Source organism: Sus scrofa, chromosome 4 (assembly GCF_000003025.6).
Source record: "Sus scrofa isolate TJ Tabasco breed Duroc chromosome 4, Sscrofa11.1, whole genome shotgun sequence".
Lineage (NCBI taxonomy): Eukaryota > Metazoa > Chordata > Mammalia > Artiodactyla > Suidae > Sus > Sus scrofa.
Genome location: NC_010446.5, coordinates 32,808,603 through 32,833,023, shown reverse-complemented (window position 1 = coordinate 32,833,023; position 24,421 = coordinate 32,808,603). Strand labels below are relative to the sequence as shown.

Here is a 24,421-nt window from a genome sequence, read left to right as displayed (position 1 = left end):
AAATTCTAATAAATATTAAATAATCATAATGATTACAATGGGGTTATATATGGAAGCCTAAGGATAACTATTCAAAACCCTGTCAGCTTAAGAAAACACCCCCACTAATTTTTCCCAGTATCACACAGACAAAAGCCAAATGTTAGTAACAATATTTTCAATTCTTGTTTAAAGTCTACCACTGCCACCTACTATATTTATGATCTGGCTTGTTTCATGCAGACCTAAGATTTATGAGATGATCATGTAGACAGTAGATGGAATATTATAGAGTTAAAATAAGATAGACCTTTAAATCAGCAGATAATACTTTTTTTTTTTTTTCTTTTTACAGCTGCACTTGAAGCATATGGGGGAAGTTCTCTGGCTAAGGGTTGATTCAGAGCTTCAGCTGGGGCCTTTGCCACAGCCAGGGCCACACTGAACCAAGCAGCATCTGTGACCTATGCTGCAGCTTATACCAATGCCAGATCCTTAACCCACTGAGCAAGGCCAGGGATCAAACCTGCATCCTCACAGAAACAGCTTTGGGTCCTTAACCCACTGAGCCACAACAGGAACTCCCGGAAACAATGCTTTTAGAAGGGGGAAAATCAACTAAGAGATTCCATTTTGTGTTTTTCTTTTGCCCCCCTCATTTTTGGCCACCCCACAGTATATGGCGTTCCCAGGCCAGGAATCAGATTAAAGTCACAGTCGAAACCTATGCCACAGCTGCAGCAATGCTGGATCCTTAACCTACTGTGCCGGGCCAGGGATTGAACCTGCGTCCTAATGATCCCAAAACGCCACCAATCCCGCTGTGCCATAGCAGGAAATCCAAATTCTGCTATTTAAAATTGCATGTCCATGGACAGTCTATTGCGAGAGATTTTAAGATAGACAAACTTTAGTGGGATATCATCCTTCTAAAACTATTTTTTTTAATGTTGAGAATGTATCTCTATGTACATTTAAATAGCAAGAGCATCCTTATGGTTTATTTATCAAAGGGTCTCTGTCTCAAAAAAAAAAAAAAATTAAGAACTATGTCTTAAAAGCAATATTACCATAAAATAAACCTAACATCTTAAAGTTTCAGAAAATAAGAGTTTCGTATATGTTAAGAAGTATGCGATCACTTTAAAGCCATTTATATACTATATATTATGAAAATCTGCCGCAATGAAATTACTCATTGTAATAATACAAGCTCAAAGTGAAAGGATGGACTGTTATCAAGAAAGTCTAAGCAAAAAGATAGAGAAGTCACCTGGAATGATTATAATTAGAGAAGAGGTAAAAGGGGGTGGAAAAGACAATTAACAGGAGATAGGGCTCTAGAGGTGTTCTGAAGATGCTTACATGTAAATTAATTTTTCAAATATCATCCAATAAGTAATGGAGAGAATTAAAGGGTTCTGGAGAAGACAATGCACAAATAGATTTTGATGTTTGAAAGGTAATTCTGGTACTGGAGTACAGAGTAGATTGTAGCAATCCAGAGATTGAAGGCAGAGGAAACAGCTGTGAGACTACTGCAATAGTCCAAGCAAGAGATGGCCTCAAAGTAGAACGGAAGACATGAAGGTGAAAAGGCATTTGGGAAATAAAAGTGACATTAAGTGGTAGATAATTAGAGCTAGAAGTGACTGCTATGTATAAGTGATTCTGAGATGTGTAAGATGTGATTAATGTGTCATCTAAGGGAGGGGTTCTAAGAGGTAGGTGAGAATGGCATGACAACAAGGATCTCAGATCTAACTGGGCACTTCTCCCCTACTGATCTTTGCAATGACATCTGTTAGCTGGCTGTACAGAATAATATACAAACATTTAGCTATTTGATTCTTCTTCATCCTTAGGGAGAAATTTTTAAATCAGGAAATAAAAAAATCTATTTCTATACTTGGGATTATTGTTAATGTGACCACATAGGTATTTCAAAACATAATATTTAAAAGTTCTTGTTTGTTTGTTTGTTTTTGCCTTTTTTAGGGCCGCTCCTAAGGCATATGGAGGTTCCCAGGCTAGGAGTCCAATCAGAGCTGTAGCCGCTGTCCTACACCACAGCCACAGCAATGCGGGATCCAAGCCTCGTCTGCGACCTACACCACAGCTCACGGTGACGCCAGATCCTTAACCCACTGAGCAAGGCCAGGGATCGAACCCTCCACCTCATGGTTCCTAGTCGGATTCGTTAAGCACTGCGCCACGATGGGTTCCCATGAGGTTTCGGGTTTGATCCCCTGGCCTTGCTCAGTGGGTTAAGGAGCCGGCGTTGCCGTGAGCTGTGATGTAGGTCTCAGATGCTGCTCAGATCCCGCGTTGCTGTGGCCCTGGCATAGGCCAGCGGCTACAGCTCTGATTGGACCCCTAGCCTGGGAACCTCCATATGCCATGGTAGCGGCCCTAGAAAAGACCAAAAGAAAAAAAATTAAAAGTTCTTAAAAAGGGACATCTACATTTTTGTATGAAAAGGAGGTATGAACATAATAAAAGTTCTTCATGTTGTTTCAATCGTTATAAGTATCTATATCAGTGGCACATGAGGAACTGGGATTCAAAAACATGGAAATCAAACAGAAGGGCTATTACATCCCAAAGACTTGAAGAATTACTCTCTTGGTACCCAATCTAAGTTTATCTCCTAATGTCATCGTGTAATGCATCCTCTAAGCCATGCAGAGAAGAAAATTATTCTCCTGATCATCTTTGAGGATGGCATAGTTGTGGCGATGCTCTCATATTCCCAGTCTCCTCTGTAGTAAAAACAATCAAAAGCTTCTTATGAAAGTTTTTGGTACTCTGGTCCTAAAATGGGCCAGATCCTGGCTGAAGAATTAGGCAAAACAGACCAAATCCTGTGAAACTCACCACGGCTTTTTCCCAGATTACTGACATCCGGTCCTCAACACCATTCACTCCATTGGGAATCTTAGTAAAATCATCCTTTCCAAGAGCTTTCTGGCAGGTGTTGAAAGTGCAGTGATCAGACCCTGTTGTGGTTAGATCATCACTGTGAAAGAGAAACACATGAGACCAATGGGGGTGACTAGACAGAACATGTCAGCAGGAAACTACCATAACCTTCCCTGACCTCCTGACACCATTCTCAACTGGAAGGCAGAAAAATGCATTGGAGCATGAGTAGCTTTTTCAAGTACAGATTTTACTCACCTCTGTCTATTTTATGGAAAGCTTTGGGAGAGTAATACTCTTGTAAGAAGCATGATGCAGGATCATGCTTAGGTCAGAAAAAGTGGATTCTAAGCCCCATTACTTACTGGTTCTGTGATTAGGAGTTTGTTCAATGCTCGGTTTCTCATATAGAAGTTAGTAATTAATATACACTTGATGACAATTATTGAGGATCACCAGCAATAATGTACATGTAAATTTCTTATGAGTATAGTACCACACGAAGGTGAACCATGGTGATCCATATGAACAGAGGCAGCCCCTGGCTAAATGGCAATGTTGTGATGGGCAGAGGTGTGATGCTGGGTGAGGATATCGACATCACCAGCAACAGGAATCATGCTTTGACTTGTGAGCAATCTTGAAGATATAAAAGTCTGAAGGCGGAAGCAAACTGAAAGGAAAAGGCAAGTAAACAAACTGTACAGTCTGCTGTGAAAAGCTCTTTGTTAACTTGGATCTGAGTGTCCATGAAAGGGGAATGAAAGGCTGTCCAGGAATGGGGTGTATTACTCAAGAAAAACAGCCATAATGTTCCAGAAAGCAGCATTTGAAAATAGTTTGAATGGCTTATCATGGGGATAACCTCTTGAGGGCAGGGCCTGGCCTTTCACCCCTCTAGGGGCTCTGCCCTAGATCCTAATCTCTTGTTCCCATACCACAGGCACATCTGGTTCCTGGCTTATAGCAGCATGCAAATATATTCAAGAATATTCTGTTTGATAAAAATAAGGCATAGTGACGAGACCTGGCCCTAGGCAACAAGAAACAGAAAAGACAACAAAAGAATCAGAACAGAGTAAAATTTTAGAAAATATGATCTGATTTCTCTGTGGCCAGGAAAAATTTTGACACCACATCATAACATAATTAAGCCAGTGCTTTTTGGTCTCCAGATGAGAGAGTCCCCAGGACCTGTCAGGTCAAGTAGAACAGAAGACTGGGAGGCCAATGGAAGGTCCAGATGGTGGAACCAGATCTCCTACACTCAAACCTGAGACTTGCAAAACATCTTATTTTAGCAAAAGACGTCACAATCATCTGCTCAATGATTACTTAGCCAATAGATTCAGGAGGAAGTCAGGCGTTGAAGGGTCTGGTCGCAGGGGTGGACCCATAACATGGTGGGCTGCATGGTGCCAGTCTCTGTTCCAGTAGTGAGTGCCATCTGTGCCAAGGCCTGCTGCAATGGGTTCTCCATAGACCACCTTCCCTGGAAAGTTCAAGGTCGCGTTCAGCACCTCAAATTGCTCTTAAGAGAGCCATTCAACAAACACGTAAAGATTAGTCTTCTCATCCTACCTAAACTAGGTAAATAATTTACCTCTCCAAATAGGATTTAAAAATAAAATCTGGAGTTTCCGTCGTGGTGCAGTGGTTAACGAATCCGACTAGGAACCATGAGGTTGCGGGTTCGGTCCCTGCCCTTGCTCAGTGGGTTAACGATCCGGCGTTGCCGTGAGCTGTGGTGTAGGTTGCAGACGCGGCTCGGATCCCGAGTTGCTGTGGCTCTGGCGTAGGCCGGTGGCTACAGCTCCGATTCGACCCCTAGCCTGGGAACCTCCATATGCCGCGGGAGCGGCCCAAGAAATGGCCAAAAGACAAAATAAATAAATAAATAAAATAAAATCTAGTGTTTACTGAGCATTTACTATATTCCAGTCAATGGGCATCACACGTTTTAGGAGATGACTATACCCACTCCCTGATATGAGGCCTGGCCCCATGGCCTCATGGCTTACTTTGGCCACTTAAATATGAATAGATGTTAAAGCCACAAGGAGTTTTAACTCTTTCACTAGACCAGCAGAGGCTGCTGTTTCAGTTGTGTCTCAGAATGAAGAGAATATAGAGCAGAGGCAGGGACAAGCCATGATGAACATGAATATCAATGAGAAATAAATCTCTGCAGTTGTAAGCCACTGATATTTTAGATTAATTTGTTACTATAGAGTACCCTAGCAGAAACTGGCTGAAACATGCACTATTTTAATGGAATCTTCTCAAAAACCCTATCTAGGACATGCTATTATTATCTCCATTAAAAAAACGAGGGTAAGTCATACAGGGTTAAACAACTTCTGTACAGTTAAATTACATGCACTCAACATAGATGGAGTGGAGGAGATAGGTCTTGAATCCAAGCATGTTGGCGCCCATGGTCCTAACTTCTATGCTCTACCACCCTGCTGACGAATGAGCATATGGTCATATGGAGTCCAGCCATACTCCACCTCTGTTGCAAACAGACTGATCACCTTTTCACACCCTTAAGAAAAAAAAAAAAAACACTCCTCTAAATGTTAAATAAAAGAACACTCAGATAATAAAATTGTAGCCAGAAATGCATATTTATAAAATCATGCAAATGAGGCCATCAAAAGCACACAATGTTAGAAAAGTTAATAGTGCATAGTGAATTTGAATTTAAAATCAGGAGCCTATCTCTGATTAGCATTTGTCAGCATAATAGATTCATTGGCATCAACCTGATCATATCTAAGCAGTCATAAAGGAGAGTGCATAGAAAAGAGAGGCTGGCACACCAAATTACCTCACTCCAGCTAACCAGATGCCAGGCTTTAGTTGAAATCCTGATATATAACTGAGATGAACTGATTTCCTCAGAGAGTCCTGACAGTGGATGGCCACCAGCTGCTTGAGTCATACTGAATTGGAACATAGCACCCTATTATCTCACAGATCATTTCTCCCCCAAACGAGCCACCTTCCTCCAGCTAGCCTAGGAATCTGAAAAGGCATGAAAGCAACGCTGCTTGAAGCCTAGCAAACTTTGCCTCTTAAGTAACCCAGTACCAAACAAACTATGGTCAATAAAATGTATCCTCGAAGAACTCAACACTGTTCAGATCCTTCAGTTTCAAGACACACACACACACGCACTGGGTGAATCCCACCTCCCTCCTGTTTCTTACTGTCCAATTCCCAGAAAAGAGGAAATGTCATTAGTGTCTCCTTCTGCTGTAGAGAACAAGAAGCAATCACTTTTAATGTGAACTAAGAGGTAATGTACTATTTACTGGAGAGAGAATAGGATGGACACAGTGTTTTATTTGCAGACATGAAGAGACCATCCTATTCCAAGAGACCTCCTTATGGATGCCTGGATGATGGGAAACTCAGATACGTGATCTACAATCACTTTATAAGCTGCCAGCTCAGGATTTTTCATGGTGTTTCATCACAGAGGAAAGATTCTTATCACATGTCCTATTCAATCATTTGGCCCATCAACGTGGTACGGGAATACAATTCCCAAAGTTCTACAATTTTAATAGCTCTCAGCAAAAATTAAAAGTGTCAGTATCTACAGGAGCCTGCCAGGACTGTTCTGAAACCAGATGACAGATAATTTCCTTGGAAGGGCTTAGCACCTTTACAATGTGGCATCCACTTTGGGGATGTATACAACAAGCTCTTTGTTAACAGGGCTATGTTCCACTGTTTCCTCATTAAGCATCTGTAAATATTTTTTAATGAAAAAAAAATAAAAAGTAAAAATTCCCAACAGTTGTTCCCTGTATGTCACAGTGATTCTAAGACATTTTCAAAAGATTAAACAGTGTGCAAGCAGTAAAAGGGGAAAGAAAACAAGGGGTTTGCCTAATCTATAAATTGAAGAATCAAACTGGATAATTCAGCAGAATGGCGAGTTCTGTTAGATTTGGTCCAAAAGTAAAGTAATAATAAAAATAGGTAGCCTATGTTTAGCACTATAGAGTTTGAAAATATAGTTTGAAGATCACCTATCTTATTTGACCTTCATGGCAACCCAAACACTGGTTTGAGAGAGAAACAGACCCACACTAAGACTAACTAGTCCACAGGGCTAAGTAAGTAAGTGGTACATCAGAATTAGAAGCCCAGAATACCGATAACACGACATATGCACTATGTTAGTAGCAAAAAAGGGTCATTTTTCATTTCTTGGTAAAGAGAATGCATTTTTAAGAGTCAACCACAAGCTATTTGTGGATGTGGTTAAGCAATTTTCCAATTTCTGGTTTCCTTTACTACACTTAATAGGTTGGTAATGAAAAGTCCTAGGTCTGTCCTAGTCTGATACTTTCCCAGCTACATTCGAAACCAGATGGTTTCAACTACTCTTGGGAGACAGCACATCTTCATCATTAATCTCCTCCCACTGTCTCAGCAAGTTTCACAGCATGTTGTACTCTGTCCCCTCATAAACGTTCTCCTTCTTTCTCCATCCTTTGGCTCAAATCCAGAAGAGAATCTGCACTTAGGATGCAATCTCCCACTTAAAGGAGTTTTGCCCGCTGAGAGATTTTTAAGATTTCCAAATAATGGAACACGTCAAACTCGCCCCCATCCCTGACCAGATTACCCATTGTTTATTAGATGAAAGTGTTAGAGCAGATGTTAACTTCTTGTCTAGATTTAGGAGCAGCATGTAATCAAGTCATGGGGTCTGTTAGAAAGGGATGAAAGATGCAGAAAACCTGGCATGAATGTCTTGCAGTGGAAGCATGGCTGCCAAACAGAAGGCCAAACACTTTTATAAACATAATTTCTCCCACAGAGTTCCTGCTGAGCTGCAATGGGATCAGCAGTGTCTTGGGAGTGCTGAATGCAGGTTCGATCCCAGACATAGCACAGTGAGTTAAGGATCTGGCGTTAGCTGCAGCTTAGGTCACAACTACACCTTGGATCTGATCTCTGGCCTGGGAACTCCATATGCCATGGGGTGGGCAAAAAAAATTCTTTTCTCTCAGCTGGAAGGATAGAATAGAACATTCCTAGGCTTTGTTTGGATTCAAAATACTACATTTACAAAGAGAAAATAATTGCAAAGGAAAATACCTACAAGTAGCATTATAAAGTAGAATACACAGTTTTAGGTTCAAATCTTGATTTTGCTACTTTTTAGTTGGTGATGTTGTGTGGGATGAGTCATTGCTCTTGGTCTCAGTTTTTCTTTTTTCTTTTTTTTTTTTCCTTTTTATCTTTTGTCTGTTTAGGGCCGCACGTGGAGGTTCCCAGGCTAGGGGTTGAATCGGAGTTGCAGCTACCAGCCTACACCCCAGCCATAGCAACGTGGGATTTGAGCCACGTCTGCAAATTACACCACAACTCATGGCAATGCAGGATCCTTAACCCACTGAATGAGGCCAGGGATCAAACCTGCAACCTCATGAATACTAATTGGGTTTGTTAACCACTAAGCCATGACAGGAACTCTGGTCCCAGTTTTTGTCTGTGAAATGGGATTATAATGTCCCTCTAATGTGGCAATTTTGTGAGGATCCAATAAATTAACATAAAGGAAAGTACCTAGCATCTTCCTGGGATCCTGTAGTCACTTCATGCTATGGGCTGAAGTGTGTTCCTTGTCAAAATTCGCATGGTAAAGTCCTAAGCCCCATATCTCAGAATGTGACTGAATTTGAAGACAGCATGCTTTAAAGAGGTAATTAGGTTAAAATGAGGTCTTTAGAGTGAGCTCTAATTCAGTATGACTGGGGTCCTCAGAAGAAGAGGAAACTTGGACACAGATACACACAGAGTGAAGACACAAGGAGGACACCATCCCTGCAAAAGCCAAGGACAGAGATCTGGAACATATCCTTCCTCCAGTAACCACAGAAAGAACCCACATTGCCAACATTTAGGTCTTGAACTTCTAGTCTCCAGAACTGTAAGAAAATTAATTTCTGTTGTTTAAGCCACCCAGTCTGTGCACAGCTTTTTTTTTTTTTTTTTTTTTTTTTTTTAAACGGTTGTACCTGAAGCATATTGAAGCTCCAGAGCTAGGGATTGAATCAGAGCTGCAGCTGCAGGCTACCACCGCAGCCACAGCAACACCCGATCCAAGCCACATCTGCAAACTACGCTACAGCTTGTGGTGATGCTGGATCCTTAATCCACTGAGCAAGGCCAGGAATCGAACCCATATCCTCACAGACACTAGCCAGCTTCTTAACCCACTGAGCCACCATGGGAACTCCTGGTTGCACAACTTCTAAAATGTTTCGAAATGGGCAGTCTTAAAGTGCTTTGCAATTGGACATAAGGACAATCATCTCGTTCTAAATTTAAAGGACAAGAGGTTTTCAGATGTTCATGCACAAGAAAGAAAAAAGAAAATTTAGATTCAAATCCATCTTGACTCAGGCACACATTACTACTTCCTTAGGAATTGCACTGGTTAGCAAGCAGCAGTTCACTGTACTTGTCTAAGTGAGATTTGGGTTACTCTATTCAGCACTAACAAGCAGCGGACAGCATGACCATGGGGCAGAGAACAGCCTCCGAGTGGCCCTTTCTCCTCCTTCGTCTCCAAACACAAGAGAATATGTGGGAGGCAGAGTTTAAATAAAATGGAAAATAGGACATCTAAACCTCTAAGAAAAGTTTACATTTTACAGAAATAAGCCTGGAAAATAAAGATTTCCAAAATATGGGGAACCAAAACTAAAAACAAAACCAAAATGAAACAAACAAATTAAACCATAATGTAGCCCAGTTCACTATAAGCTCCTTAAGAACCAAAATTACCTTAATTGCCTTTCCAAACCCAATGCCAAGAGCACAGTGCCCAGCATATATTTGGTGTCCAGTAACTTGTTTTTTTATGAAAAGGATAAAGAAAACATTTTATTAATAAGTTCAAGTGAGAGTCATATTTATACCCTACAGACACAAATATGACTATAAAATAGAATTAAGCTTTATTAAGAAAAATTGAATCAAGTTAAACAGGGAACTAAAAAGCACTGAAAATTTCAGTCATTAATTGGTAAACAAGTTATAATAGATTTAAACCAAATAGAGCATCAAGTAAGTTGCTGAGAGAAATCACCATCATTCTAATTTTAGGCAAAGTGCCAGAAAAACTGAATCTGTGTGCATGCAAGTTCTATTGGGAGGCAGAAAGGAGGGGTGAACAGTAGGTTTTTTTAAAGACTACTAATAATTCCATATGTCCATAGGTGGCAGAAAAGGAACATGGATGACCAAAACTACTCAAACCAAAGTAAAAAGTATCTCTATCGCAGAAACAAATGACACACAATGACACACATCCTATTCGGACAAAAACTAAAGCACAGTGAGTGAAAGGGGTCTGAGAATGAGCAGATGGGAACTTCCACATGAGATACGATTTCAGCTGGCTTGTCTAGCTTTATACTTGGGGTATGGAGCAAGGGAAGGAGATTCTGCTTCTGGGAGAAAAGGATACCACTCAAGGGACAGCCTTCTGATTCCCTTGCCTCACTTTTGCAAAAGCAGCTTCTCACAGGAAGGATGAACTAACCTAGTTCTAGTTACTCAGCTTAGATTAACTAAGACTTGAAATAAGCATGAAATTGAAATTCCTTGCAAACTGTCAAGGGCAACTCAGCTTTCAATGGCTTGGATGTGAAAGCTTTTTCTTTTTCCTGTAACCTGCTTTTTACTTTTTACTGCGGGTGCTGGACGCTAAAAGGAAATATCAAGGTATGAACAAAGGGAAAGAACAGGCTTTGAATAAAAGTTGGACTGAACATGCACTCCTGTATCTTCCTTCCCAGTTCACATCAGACCAGGGTGAAGATGTACAATAGACGAAAAAAAAGAAAAAAAAAAAGAAAAAAGAAAAAAAAAAACTGTGCTGAGAGTAAAAGAGGAAACACAGCTAACCAGAGGTTTTGATAGATTGTAGGAGGACAGAAAGCAAATGGGATGGCAATGTTTATAAAGGAAAGAGCAGGCTACAGTCTGAACTCAAAGAAGCAGAAGGGTCATGACAAACATTCTTCCTTGGGTGAGGAGGGCACATAGTGTGGGGAAAGGGAGGAGCTGGGGCAGTTAGCACCCATCCCCACCTCTGCCTGGAGAACAAATCTTCCTAAGGTGGTATGATGCTACAGACTGAAGCCCCTACTCCTGAAACTGAAGCTCAGGAGTGACCATGCCCCATTTACATTCACAAAGCTCACACAGTTGGCATTCTCATTTGGGGAACGGGCCTGTTCAAGAGCAGAGAAAATCCACACCTGTTCTACTCACCTGAACTGTCCAATCATGTATATGGACAGCCCAGGATCACCAGACACTTAAAAAACAAACATAAAAAGAAGGGTAAATGTTTAAAAAAAAAAAAAGCCAGAAATTGACTCAGCAAGAAACAGAGATAATCCAAGAAACAGAAAATATATATATATATATATATATATATATATATTTTTTAAATCTCCATTAGTATTCTAATGAGATCAAAAAGATCTCATCCACTGAAGGAAAACAATGTAAAAGTTAGCAGCTGGGGGGGAAAACAAGCTATCAGAGAACAAGTGTTTTCTTGGAAATAAATATATGGTTATTAAAATGAAAGTGTATTAGAAGGGCAGAAGAAGTAAACAAAATCCTTTCACAAAATATAGAGCAAAATTCTAAGTTTTTTTTTTCTTTTTTTTTTAAGGTGAAAACAGTTAAAGGGCATGGAGGATTAATTCAAGAGGTCTTATAGAAGAGTTCCAAGAGAGGAACAGAGAAAATTAATATGAAGGAAATAATAAAAGAAAACTTCAGAGTCAAAGATCAGTTTTCAGCTTGAAATATGCATCTGAACATAAGATGAATTTTTTTAAAAAATCCTGCTGCAAACTGGATTTAATAAAGTTGCCAGGTGTCTAAAATGAAGAGGAAATATAAAAATCTTCCAGATGGTGAAAAAAGTGACAAAAGGACATTAATTTGATTGGCTTTTACCTATTTATCAGTAACACTAGATGCTAGAAGAGAATGAAATGGCTCCTTACAATTCAGAAGAAAATAATTCTGAACCCAGAATTCTATGCTCATTCAAGTTGCAAATAAGCCTGAGAACAAGGAATCAAAACATTTACTTTCCAATACTCTTCCTTTAAAAATTACATTAAGAATCTTCAAAGTAATTCAAGAAAAGGAGAGAGATGGGAACAGAGAAACAGTACATCTAGCCTAGGATGCTATGAAGAGAAACCCAGGATGGTATCTCTACAACTTAGAAAGTATAAAACAGAAAGTCAAGAGAGTCTACTCCTAAAAAAAAAACACTCTCTGCAAGTACAGCTAATTTAATTCAATAGAAGCTGATTCCATTCAACAGAAGGTATGAGGCATAAGCTGGAAAATTTTCATGATACAGTAAAGAAGGTATATGTTTCTTTTCTTCTTAAAAATCTTTTTAGGGCCGCACCGGAGGCATACAGAGGTTTCCAGGCTAGGGGTCAAATTGGAGCTGTAGCTGCTGGCCTACACCACAGGCACAGCAAGGCAGGATCCAAGCCACGTCTGCAACCTACGCCACAGCTCACAAAATGCTGGATCCTTTACCCACTGAGTGAGGCCAGGGATGGAACCTGTGTCCTCTTGGATTCTAGTCAGATCCATTTCTCTGCTGAGCCACAACAGGAACTCCATATGTTTCTTTTCTGAACCTCTTTTCTTTTTCCTTTTTGGCCACACCCATGGAATGTGGAAGTTCCCAGGTCAAGGATCAAATCCCAGCTAGAGCTGTGACCTAATGCCACAGCTATAAAAACTCTGGATACTGGAGTTCCTGTCGTGGCGCAGTGGTTAACGAATCTGACTAGGAACCATGAGGTTGCGGGTTCGGTCCCTGCCCTTGCTCAGTGGGTTAACGATCCGGCGTGGCCGTGAGCTGTGGTGTAGGTTGCAGATGCGGCTCGGATCCCACATTGCTGTGGCTCTGGCATAGGCCGGTGGCTACAGCTGCGATTCGACCCCTAGCCTGGGAACCTCCATGTGCCGCGGGAGTGGCCCAAGAAATAGCAAAAAGACAAAAAAAAAAAAAAAAAAAAAAAAAAAAAAACTCTGGATACTTAACCCACTGGGGCTGGGATCAAACCAGCATCTCCACAAAGACAAGCTGAAATTCCATTCCGAACCTATTTTTTTTGTTTTATTTTATTTTATTTTATTTTATTTTATTTTAGTCTTTTGTCTTTTTTTAGGGCTACACCCTTGGCATATGGAAGTTCCCAGGCTAAGGGTCAAATTGAGGCTGTAGCTGCTGGCCTACACCATAGTCACAGCAATGCCAGATCCTTAACCCACTGAGCGGGGCCAGGGATTGAACCTGTGTCCAAACTAGTCAGGTTAACCACTGAGCCATGACGGGAATCACTGAACCTAATTTTTAAAAGACCTAATTGAAAAAAATTCCAAGCTAAGAGGGTGTGGAGAAAAGGGAACCCTCCTGCACTGTTGGTGGGAATGCAAATTGGTATAACCACTATGGAAAACAATATGGAGGTACCTTAGAAAACTACACATAGAACTACCATATGACCCAACAATCCCACTCTTGGGCAAATATCTGGACAAAACTTTCCTTGAAAAAGACACATGAACCCACATGTTCACTGCAGCACTATTCACAATAGCCAGGACAAGGAAACAAGCCAAATGTCCATGACAGATGATTGGATTAGGAAGAAGTGGTATATAAACACAATGGAATACTACTCAGCCATAAAAAAGAACAAAATAATGCCACTTGCAGCAACATGGATGGAACTAGAGACTCTCATACTGAGTGAAGTAAGTCAGAAAGAGAAAGACAAATACCATATGATATCATTCATATCTGGAATCTAATATAAGGCACAAATGAACCTTTCCACAGAAAAGAAAATCATGGACTTGGAGAACAGACTTGTGGGATGAATGGGAATTTGGAGTTAATAGATGCAAACTATTGCCTTTGGAATGGATAAGCAATGAGATCCTGCTGTGTAGCACTGGGAACTATAACTAGTCACTTATGATGGAGCATGATAATGTGAGAAAAAAGAATATGTACATGTATGTGTAACTGGTTCACTTTGCTGTATAGTAGAAAATTGACAGTATACTGTGAACCAGCTATAATGGAAAAAATAAAAATCATTATTAAAAACATAAATAAATAAATAAATTCAAAAAAGAAAAAGAAAAAATTCCAAGCCAAAAACCAAAAAACAAACAAACAAAAAAACCTTTTCAAGACAATAATAGTCTAGATATGTAGCAAGGTAAAATAAGGAATGCTTTTAACCTTACAGGAGTGTAGGAAAGAAACCTACTTCACTTTGACACTTGGCAATTTCTTCTCCAAAGAGTTAATTTGAAGAACATTAGCTTTCACTCCCAAGTCAATGATGTAAATTTCTCTAAGGTTCTCTTCTCATGAATTGTTTGCACTGGAAGAATATTTGCACAATCTTACCTTGTAACAATTCTAAATTTTAAACTTGAACTATAAACAAAGCTTGAAAGACCTAATTATGTTTATAGAGCCAACTGAAAATGCTATAATCCCTGTCTAGGTAAAGATAATAACACCGTTGACAGAAGTCAGGAGGAGGCAGCAAAGGCAATGTAGGGCCTCTCAATTTTACAACTTAGCAGAGAATAAAGACATATCACCAAAAAAAATAGCCACAACACATAAATTGAAGTGATATTATTTGAAGTGACATTTTTTACTTAACAAAACTCAGGAGGTAAGAGGTAAGATTTACATGAGCTAGAGTATTCATTTTTCATAGCTCAGAGTCAAGTAACTATGTCAAAAATTATGTCACCAATTATAAATTTATGGTTTAGAATTTTGGAGGAAACCATCAAAAAACTAAAAATAAATATGGTTAAAAATTGCTGGTACCAAAACTGAGCTGAGAGAAATGAAGGATGTTTACTTTTCACTTAATACATTCTTGATCACTTCCATTGCTGGCATGTTTTTTCTTTATTTGGTTATGTTGAAAAAAATAACAAAATGATGATAACACTTTTTTTTTTCTTTCTTGGCTGCACTGCAGCATATGGAGTTCCAGGGCCAGGGATCAGATCTGAGCAGTTAAAACCTAGGCCGCAGCTGCTGAATCCTTTAACCCACTGGCGCTGCAGAGACAACGCCAATCCCATTACGCCACAGCAGGAACTCCTGATAATAATATTTTAAATAAATTTTTAAAACCGTAAAGCCAAAAACCAAAATCAATTAAATATAAACCTGATATCTGCATTTCCAAACTCTGTAAACCAATTTCTTCTTGAACAGAATAGTGAGCAATAAAAAATGTGGGCTTTGGGATTGGATAGACTTGAAATCCAGGTTGAGTACTTACTTAAAGTGATCTTGGTTTACTTTACCAAACTTTCCCAAGCCTCAATTTCATCAGTCACAGAAGAATGATAAAATTTAGTGGGAAGTATTATGACAATTTAAAAAGATAATGTATATTACTGTGCATTGATGAGATAATACATAAAAAAACTTGAAATGGGAGAAGATAAATTAAAATATGTGCCAAGCATGTACTGAGCACTCAACAAACCAAATTGGGTGTTATAATCACAAACCCTCAGGCTGCTATCTTCTGGGTATATAGTTGGCAATTCAACAGTAAAATCCAACATAATAATTGCACTGTATTTCTAGGCAACTGCAATAGAGACAATTAATAATTGGATATCTTTTGTGCCTCCTGGAGCAGTGATTCCAAAATCTAATATGCATATGAATCACCTGAACTTCTAGTTATAAGGGCACATTCTGATTCAGTGTACCTGGGATAGGGTCCAAGGATCTGCATCACTAACGAGCTCTTAGGGGACGCTGATGCTGCATCCCAGGGACCACACTCTTTAAGTGGCAAGGGCCCTAGATATTGGAACAGGCTGTTAGAGGTATTTACGGATAGGAAATGTCATATTACACATCTGTGAAGCTGAACTGTTTCTTATTTAAACAAGAAAACAATGAGTAGATATGCACTGCTCTTTTACATTCAGAAATTATGTGAGATAATAAATGAGTACAGAGTAGGTGAATCTCCTGTAAAAAGTCAGTGTGCCCACCAGCTCTGGTCCCTCTGTACTCCCCAAGGATCTGCCCGAGGATTGGCTGGTGCAGTTCCCATGCAAATGGTCTAACGCTGTTATGTCCAGCCTCTCCCCATTCCCACCAGGTTCCCGCTTCATCACTTGTGTGCCAGGGGTGGGAAAATCTCCCATGCTAATTTATTCTAGACCTCTGCTCCTCTGACAGTTGTGCTTTAGACTATTTTCACAAGTGTTATTACAGTAAGTCTGACTCAACTAGAACACTTGGATTGACATTTTAAGTATTTCATACTTACAACCCTTTGCAAAGGGATTTAGTAATGTCCAAAAAGCAGAAATCCACCTGCCCTTCGAACCAGCTTCTAGGACTCTACTCAGAGGCAACCCTATTGTGGGGGATCGAATAATGGCACCCCAAAGATATCCATGTCCTAATCCCCATAACCTATGACTATGTTGCCCTAAATGGCAAAAGGGATTTCACCAATGTGATTAAATTAAGGGCCTTGAGATGGGGAAATTATCCTGCATTAATCAGGTGGGTTCAATGTAATCCATGGGGACCTAAAGTAGAAGAGAGAGATCAGGATAATGCAATGTTCTCCACCCACCATTGCTGGCTGTGAAGATGGAGGAAGGGAGACAGGAGCCAAGGAATGCAGGTGATCTCTATAAGCTGGAAAAGACAAGGAAGGGTATTCCCCCAGAGCCTCTGGAAGGAACAACGCCCTGCTGATACCTTGGTTTTAGCCCAATGTGACCTAGTGCAGGCTTCCAACCTGAACTGTATGATGAATAAATCTGTTTTGCTTTAAGCCACTCAGTTTGTGGTGATTTGTTAGAGCAGCAATAGAAAACTAATACACCTTCCATGAATATGAAAGAGCACATGCATAAGACCATCACTGTGGTTTTATCTGTAACAGCTATAAGATTGGAAACAACCCAAATATCCATCATTAAGGACTAGTAGAACAAATACAGTGGCATGCCCTGTACCTGTAAACATAATATGAGATGACCTTTATGACATACTTTCAAGTAGAAAAAAGCAAGATACAGAATACTATGAATATTATTTTACCTTTCAAGTATGAAAGAAATAGAAATAAGAATATACATTTTTTTCTCTTTTTGTACAGAGAAACACTATATGGATAGGCCAGAAATAAATTAATAAAAATAATTACCTATGGGGTGTGGAATTAAGAAATTAGGGAAGGAAGTAAGATATATTTTGAGAATATATCTTTTGATATATTATTTTGACTTTTGGATCATGTAAATGTTTTAACTATTCAAAATATAAAATTATATTTAAAAATATATGGGGAGTTCCTGTCGTGGCTCAGTGGTTAACGAATCCGACTAGGAACCATGAGGTTGCGGGTTCAATCCCTGGTCTTGCTCAGTGGGTTAAGGATCTGGCTTTGCCACAAGCTGTGGTATAGCTACTATATATAAAATAAATAAATATACACACTACTATATATAAAATAAATAATTATCAAGGACCATATAGTACAGGGAACTATACTCAATATCTTATAATAACATATAATGGAAAAGAATCTAAAAAAAACCACACACACACGTAACTGTACAACTTTGCTGTATACCTGAAACTAACACAACTATATTTCAATAAATTTTTTCAAAAATAATTTAAAATAAAATTAAAATATCCATACTTAATTTTTCTAGTGGTTTTCTGCCTATGATTTATATTTTAAAATCTCTCTTAGACTTATTCTGCTGCTAATGGAATTCTATCCCAATGCAAAATAAATACTCAAGATCAAGAAACTGTTTCCTGACAGAACTGTCAAAGTCATAGCTTTCTGGTGGAATAAGATTGACCATTTCTGCTGATTTTGCTGTTTCTTAAATCATATTCTGACATTACAGACCTGGCAGGCTATAGGACATGGTACACGACTTATGGAAGCAGAGAGCCAATTTCATAGAACTAGCAACATCGCCATCTGGTGGCAACACCTAATGCTACAAATTTAAAATTGCAGTACAGATTTCTTTTGAAGAGTTGTGGGGGTTTTTTGTACAAAAGAAATCTGTTGAGGAGTTCCCATTGTGGCACAGTGGAAATAAATCCAACTAGTATCCATGAGGATACAGGTTCAATCCCTGGCATCACTCAGTGGGTCGGGTCGGGGATCCGGTGTTGCCGTGAGCTGTGGTGTAGGTCTCAGACACTGCTCAGATCCTGCATTGCTGTGGCTGGGGCGTTGCTGTGGCTGTGGAGGAGGCCAGCAGCTATAGTTCTGATTCGACCCCTAACCTGGGAACTTTAATATGCCACAGGTGAGGCCCTAAAAAAGCAGAAAGAAAAAGAGAGAGAGAGAAAGAAAGGAAAAGAAAGAAATTTGTTGAACATCTCTATGTGCCCTGCATGACCCTGACTCAGATATTGACAGAGATAATGGAGGTTCCTCAGAGACAGGGAAGCTTCTTTAGAGTTGACCACAGGGTGGGCAAGAAGTGGTGGGAAGGTGCCCTCTGAAGGAGGGTAAAAATAGACAGACATGAATAAGATTGGGAGCAAACAAAGGAGTCTAATTAAAAGGGAGGAAGAAAAGCTGTGGAAATTCATGGGCATTTTTCTCATAAGCAAAATCAGAGGTTGCAGTTATTTTACTCCCCCCCCTCACCCCCCCGCCACCCACGACATGATTAAGTCCCCAGGTCAGGGACTGGATCTGCGCTGCAGCTGTTACGTGCACCACAGATGCTGTGACAATCAGACTCTTAACCCCTTGCACCACAGGGGAACTTCTCATTTTACCTTACTTTTTAGCTAAGAGTCCTGAGTTATAAGTGAGGTTATAGCTCAGGAATTACCGTCTCTCCTGGCATCTGCTATCACCCTCGCTGCTGACTTGCTCATGACATGCACGACATAGAGAGGGCAGTTCACAGCGCTGGCTATGGTGATGGCCCTCAGCGTGGCTTCTGCCTCCACCGCTTCCGGGCGGCACAGCTCGTGGCCCTCAGGACCTGTTATTCCCAATGCCAACATCTTCTTTGCTCCCTGAAAAGACAGCAGGAAGATAAACACAAATGAGAAAGGTTTACTCATGACAAAGCCTATAATTTTGCTGTAAAATAAATACACTGACAGGTTTTTCTTTTAGGTCTATTAGGCATAGGTGTGTGTGAATGTATGGGTATACACAGTGTACGTATATGGTAGAAATAATTTAGTACTCTGACAGCGTATGTTATTTTTTCACATATGTATTTCACAATTATATTATTTTGATTAAAAAGGGTGAAAAAGAGGGAGTTCCCGTTGTGGTGCAGCAGAAACGAATCCGACTCGTATCCACGAGGATGCGTGTTCTATCCACACCCTTGATCAGTGGGTCAGGGATCTGGCATTGCTGTGAGCTGTGGTGTAGGTCGAAGATGCGGCGTGGACCCCATGTTGCTATGGGTGTGGTGTTGGTTGGCAGCTACAGCTCCAATTCAAACCCTGGCCTGGGAACCTCCATATGCCGCAGGTGCGGCCCTAGACAAAGACGAAAGAAAAAAAAGTGAAAAAGATAGGAGGCTGGTCCTAATCATATTCTTTGAAAAGCAGTGTCCAATGTTGAAGACTTATTATTGGTTCGGAACAAAATTTAAAAAATATTCTAGTCCCTCAAATTAGATCCTTGTTGAAGGAACTCATTGTATTATGTCGTTAGTTCTATTTTTCACTACTTCATACTTTTCACTGCCCTCTCCCCCAGCCACAGAATGATATTAGACCAGCATTTCAGTGCAAGAGTCCAGTTTCAACCTGGTCTGTCTGAGCTACAGCTCATATTCCCTCCCACTCCCCCAACCCAGCCCCCGACCCTACACTTCCACCCCTACCTCCATTGGCCACAGGGCCTCCCTCTCACTGATTTTAATGGACACTGAGCCCAGGGAGAGAGAAAGATCAACTAATACAAAGGGTAAAAGGCAGCTCTTTAATCCTGTAGATGGTGTATCCTTTGGGCATTAATAATGGAACTAACATGAGAAATAAATATCATCTAGATACCTCCAGAGCACATTTTAATACCCAATTTCTGAAAAGCATGGGGCTTTATTTTTTATTTTTAAATCAAAAAAGGAAACATCAAATTTAATTTAAAGAAAAAAAAAATCCCAGAAATTTGCCTGAAAAACAATGGAGCAAATCAACTCCTGAAAGAGTTCTGCATCTTGCTGATCGCATTTATTGAAAGAGGAGGAGAAAAATAAAAATGCCATTTAGCCTAAGAATTTCTGAGTTATTTGCAAATCAATTTATTTCAGGAGTGGCAGAATTCTTGGTTATTTCTTAATATCATTATGTACGCAGGTTTCTCTTTTGGGTGTCTTCTATATTTAAAGAGGCAATCATACAACATCTTCCATTTCCACACAGGATAAATTCTTTGTTTCAGCCAACTCTCCATGGCAGGGCAACTAGCACAACACCATGTCACCGGACAAAGAGCATCGGAATATTCCGTTTTGTTGATTTATGTATCTCTTCATGTGTTTCATCAGTTTCTATAGTTGTCACAGTTTCTTCCACATCTTCCAATATCATATTTAAGTGCTGATCATAAGTATGTAACTTTCCTCGAAGCTCTGTCATTTCTCATTTTCACATAGATTCACTCATCCAGGCTCAGCCTGATGAGATCCAGGGGCTCTTCTACAGCGCTGGTAGTTTGGTGCTGGTCCGCGTCATCCACCATGTTTCAAACTCTGCCAGCATGGGGCTTTCAACAGCTACCTAATGCACTGCTTAAGTCATCAGATTCTGCTCATGTCCACACTTTGTCACTCTGAACCAACAGCTTGAATGACTTTAAAAAAAAAAGTGCTGGGGACACAAAGAAAAATATTTGTGTTTTTAGAAGAAACCTTGCTTGAGATCTAACATCTGGTTTAGAAAAGGGAAATCCTCATTCAAATGCATACACCACTTGCAAAACCTCAGAGCAGGTCAGCAAGTCATCGGAGTCAAGTGTTTCCAAGCCATAGAAAATTAGCATCTGAATTTCCGTTCTTCCAATCCATTAAATGAATTTATCTACTTGGGGCCAGTCATCTTCACCTTAAGTCATGTCATTTCTGTGGAAGCTCTGGACGGCAATCACTTACCTCTGCAATGAGGTCTCCATTTTCTGCATGAACTTGAGCAATCGCTCCAATTTCCTTGCACCAAGAAAAGACTGTGTACAGCTCCACATCTCTCAACATATACAGGTCTTTATAGGCCATAAACATCTTAAAAGAGTTCACACCTTTCTCTTGTGTAAGGATTTTCATTTCTTCTTTAACCTAAAAGGGCACAACAACCCCAAAAATGCCACTCTTTAATTTAAAGATAATATCAGCATTCTCCAAAACATTGCATTCAAAGAAAATGAAGTAAAATAAGGACATCATTGAACACCAGAAAAATGTAATCGAGGCCTCAATCTTTCTCCTCAGACCTCATTTCATCTGATGAATGGCTGTTGCTATGATACTTCTAAATCATGAAAGAGCTACGAGATGCCCCCCATACTTCATTTCTATGCTTAGTTATGAAATGCTCAGCATCTACTTTCCAAGGGGATGAAATTATTCTAGAACATGAAAACAAGGCTATTTGGCAGCAACAGAAGTAATCAATCATGTCTCTAGAAGGGTTCAAAGCTAGTGCAAAGTTGAGGGTTTGGGTTCAGATCTGAAACGCACAGGATGAGTTCTGAGAGGGAGAAGTAGAAGATGTAGGTGAACAATTGGCAGCTCCTGGGAGGCAAGAGAATGGACCAGTTGGGAGCCTCAGGAGCCTCCATAAAAGGTTCTGATCACCAATTCCAATGTGTGTGTTGGACCCCCTCCCACCTCACCGAGCAGTTCTCCAGACTCCAGCTGGAGGGTATTCTACAATTCAACTCAATTCTAACACTATCTCCCTGGAGACTGCATCAGGCTCCACAGGTTAAGGGTTCAGTCCTACGCGGCATCCAGGTTATCACCTGCACATCTACTGACCAGGTATAAATCAGAGGTTCCCACAGTCCCCTCCTCAGGTTCAATTAATTCGAAAGAGTGGTCCGTAGAACTCAGAGAAATATTTTACTTACTGGATAACTGGTTAATTGTAAAAGGCATGAGAGCCACTCTTGCTCAATCTGCCCTTGGTCACCATTCTGGAAGCTCTCCAAATCCTATCTTTCTAGACAAGATTAATTACATCATTGGCCATTGGTAACTGGTCCAACCTCCAGCCTGCTCCCCTCCCTGGAAGGTCAGCTGGGTAGGACTGAAATTTCCAACCCTCTAATCACACAGCTGGCTCTTTGGTCAACCAGCCCCATCCTTAGGTGGGTCTAAAAGTCACCTCTTTGACTTAATAAAAGACATTTTTATTGCTTATATCACTTAGGAAATCTCAAGGGTTTTAGGAGCTCTGTGTCAGAAATGGAGACAAAGACCAAACATATGTTTCTTATTATAAATTATAACATCACGTCAATGGTAAGGGACAAGTTAAGATTAAAACTAGCTTAGTAATTGCCCCTGCAGATCCAATTTTAATCTCAACAAAGACTAAAAACTTCAAAGAAAAAATCAGAAGATTTGACCAAATAAAACTTGTCTTTCTCTATGTTAAAACACATATACACACATACAAATTTAAAAATATTTAAATTTAGGAGTTCCTGTCATGGTTCAGTGGAAACAAACCCGACTAGTATCCATGAGGACACAGGTTCAATCCCTGGCCTTGCTCAGTGGGTTACAGATCCAGCATTGATGTGAGCTGTGGTGTAGGTTGAAGACATAGCTTGGATCTGGCCTTGATTTGGCTGTGGCGTGGGTCAGCAGATGCAGCTCCGATTTGAACCCTAGCCTGGGAATTTCCATATGCCATGCGTGTGGCCCTAAAAAGACTATATATGTGTGTGTTTGTGTGTGTGTGTGTGTGTATAATTAAAAAATAACAAAACATAAAACAAAACATAAAAACAGACATAGGAGTATTGCTCTTAATAAAAAATAAAGAATTATTGCTGTTCCTACTTGGTAAGAAAAATCATAATATTCTAGGTGAAAAATGTTATAGTTCAAACAGTAAATACAAATGACTAATAAACATGGAAAAAAATGTTAACCTTCCTATTGATTAAAAAGTGCAAAGTAAGGAGTTCCCGTTGTGGCTCAGTGGTTAACGAATCCGACTAGGAACCATGAGGTTGCAGATTCGGTCCCTGCCCTTGCTCAGTGGGTTAACGATCTGGCGTTGCCATTAGCTGTGGTGTACGTTGCAGACGCAGCTTGGATCCTGAGTTGCTGTGGCTCTGCCGTAGGCCAGTGGCTACAGCTCTGATTAGACCCCTAGCCTGGGAACCTCCATATGCCACGGGAGCAGCCCAAGAAATGGCAAAAAGACCAAAAAAAAAAAAAAAAAGGTGCAAAATAAAACAATGCAATTTTCCCCCCACTGAATCAGCAAAATTTTATTTATTTATTTTTGTCTTTTTAGAGCCACACCCATGGCATATGGAGGTTCCCAGGCTAGGGGTCAAATTGGAGCTATAGCCACTGGCCTACATCACAGCCACAGCAACACCAGATCCAAGCCTCATCTGCGACCTATACTACAGCTCACAGCAATGCCGGATCCTTAACCCACTGAGTAAGGCCAAGGATTGAACCTGCATCCTCATGGATACTAGTCAGAATGTTTCCACTGAGCCAGAACAGGAACTCCTGAATAAGCACAATTTTAAAATGACACGTGGCTCATCATATTTGCAGACCCTGAACTGCAGTTCTTTGATGATCCCAAATGAGCCTGTCTGCTGGAGAAATATTTGGCATTCTTTTTTTTTTTTTTTTTTTTTTTTCAGGTCTTACATTTGGAAAAAGGGGCACTACAGATAAAATGAGTTACGATGAAGTCACTGGGGTGGACCACAATCTAGTATGATTGGTGTCTTTGTAAAGAATTTGGACATAGACACACATGGAAAAGACTGTGTGAAGATGAAGGCAGAGACTAGGGTAATGCTCCTATAAGTCGAGGGACAGGAGAGACTGTTAGCAAACCACCAGAAGCTGGTGGCAGGCATGAGAGAGTCTCCTCTCAGTTCTCAGAAGAAACGACCCTGCCACCCCCTTGATCTGACCTACAACTGTGAGACAATGCATTTCTGTGGTTTGAGCCACTCACTTTGCAGTTCTTTGTTGTGGTCTCATAAACTTACTGAACATAATCTGCATCTAAACAATATTCGCCAGGTAATCACTTGCATATTAAAGTGTGAGGAACACTGGGGAGGGCAGCCATCTTCACCTTGGCCCTATCTTATAAAAGAAGAGAGGGGAGAAAGGAAGG

General features: G+C 40.2%; 1 protein-coding gene and 1 pseudogene across 3 annotated transcripts in view; both read right to left on the bottom strand.

Moving 5' to 3' along the window:
- Window positions 1–24,421, bottom strand: part of DPYS (dihydropyrimidinase) — an 88,338-nt gene that overhangs the window by 46,466 nt on the left and 17,451 nt on the right. For all 3 annotated transcript variants that reach the window (XM_021089028.1, XM_013996559.2, XM_001925251.5), the window contains 4 exons: window positions 21,190–21,369; window positions 18,901–19,090; window positions 4,237–4,393; window positions 2,857–2,998 (listed from right to left, as the gene is read on the bottom strand). In XM_021089028.1, the coding sequence (XP_020944687.1) occupies window positions 2,857–2,998; window positions 4,237–4,393; window positions 18,901–19,090; window positions 21,190–21,369 (669 nt within the window). The remainder of the gene's footprint in view (window positions 1–2,856; window positions 2,999–4,236; window positions 4,394–18,900; window positions 19,091–21,189; window positions 21,370–24,421) is intronic.
- Window positions 20,325–21,183, bottom strand: LOC102164145 (annotated as a pseudogene).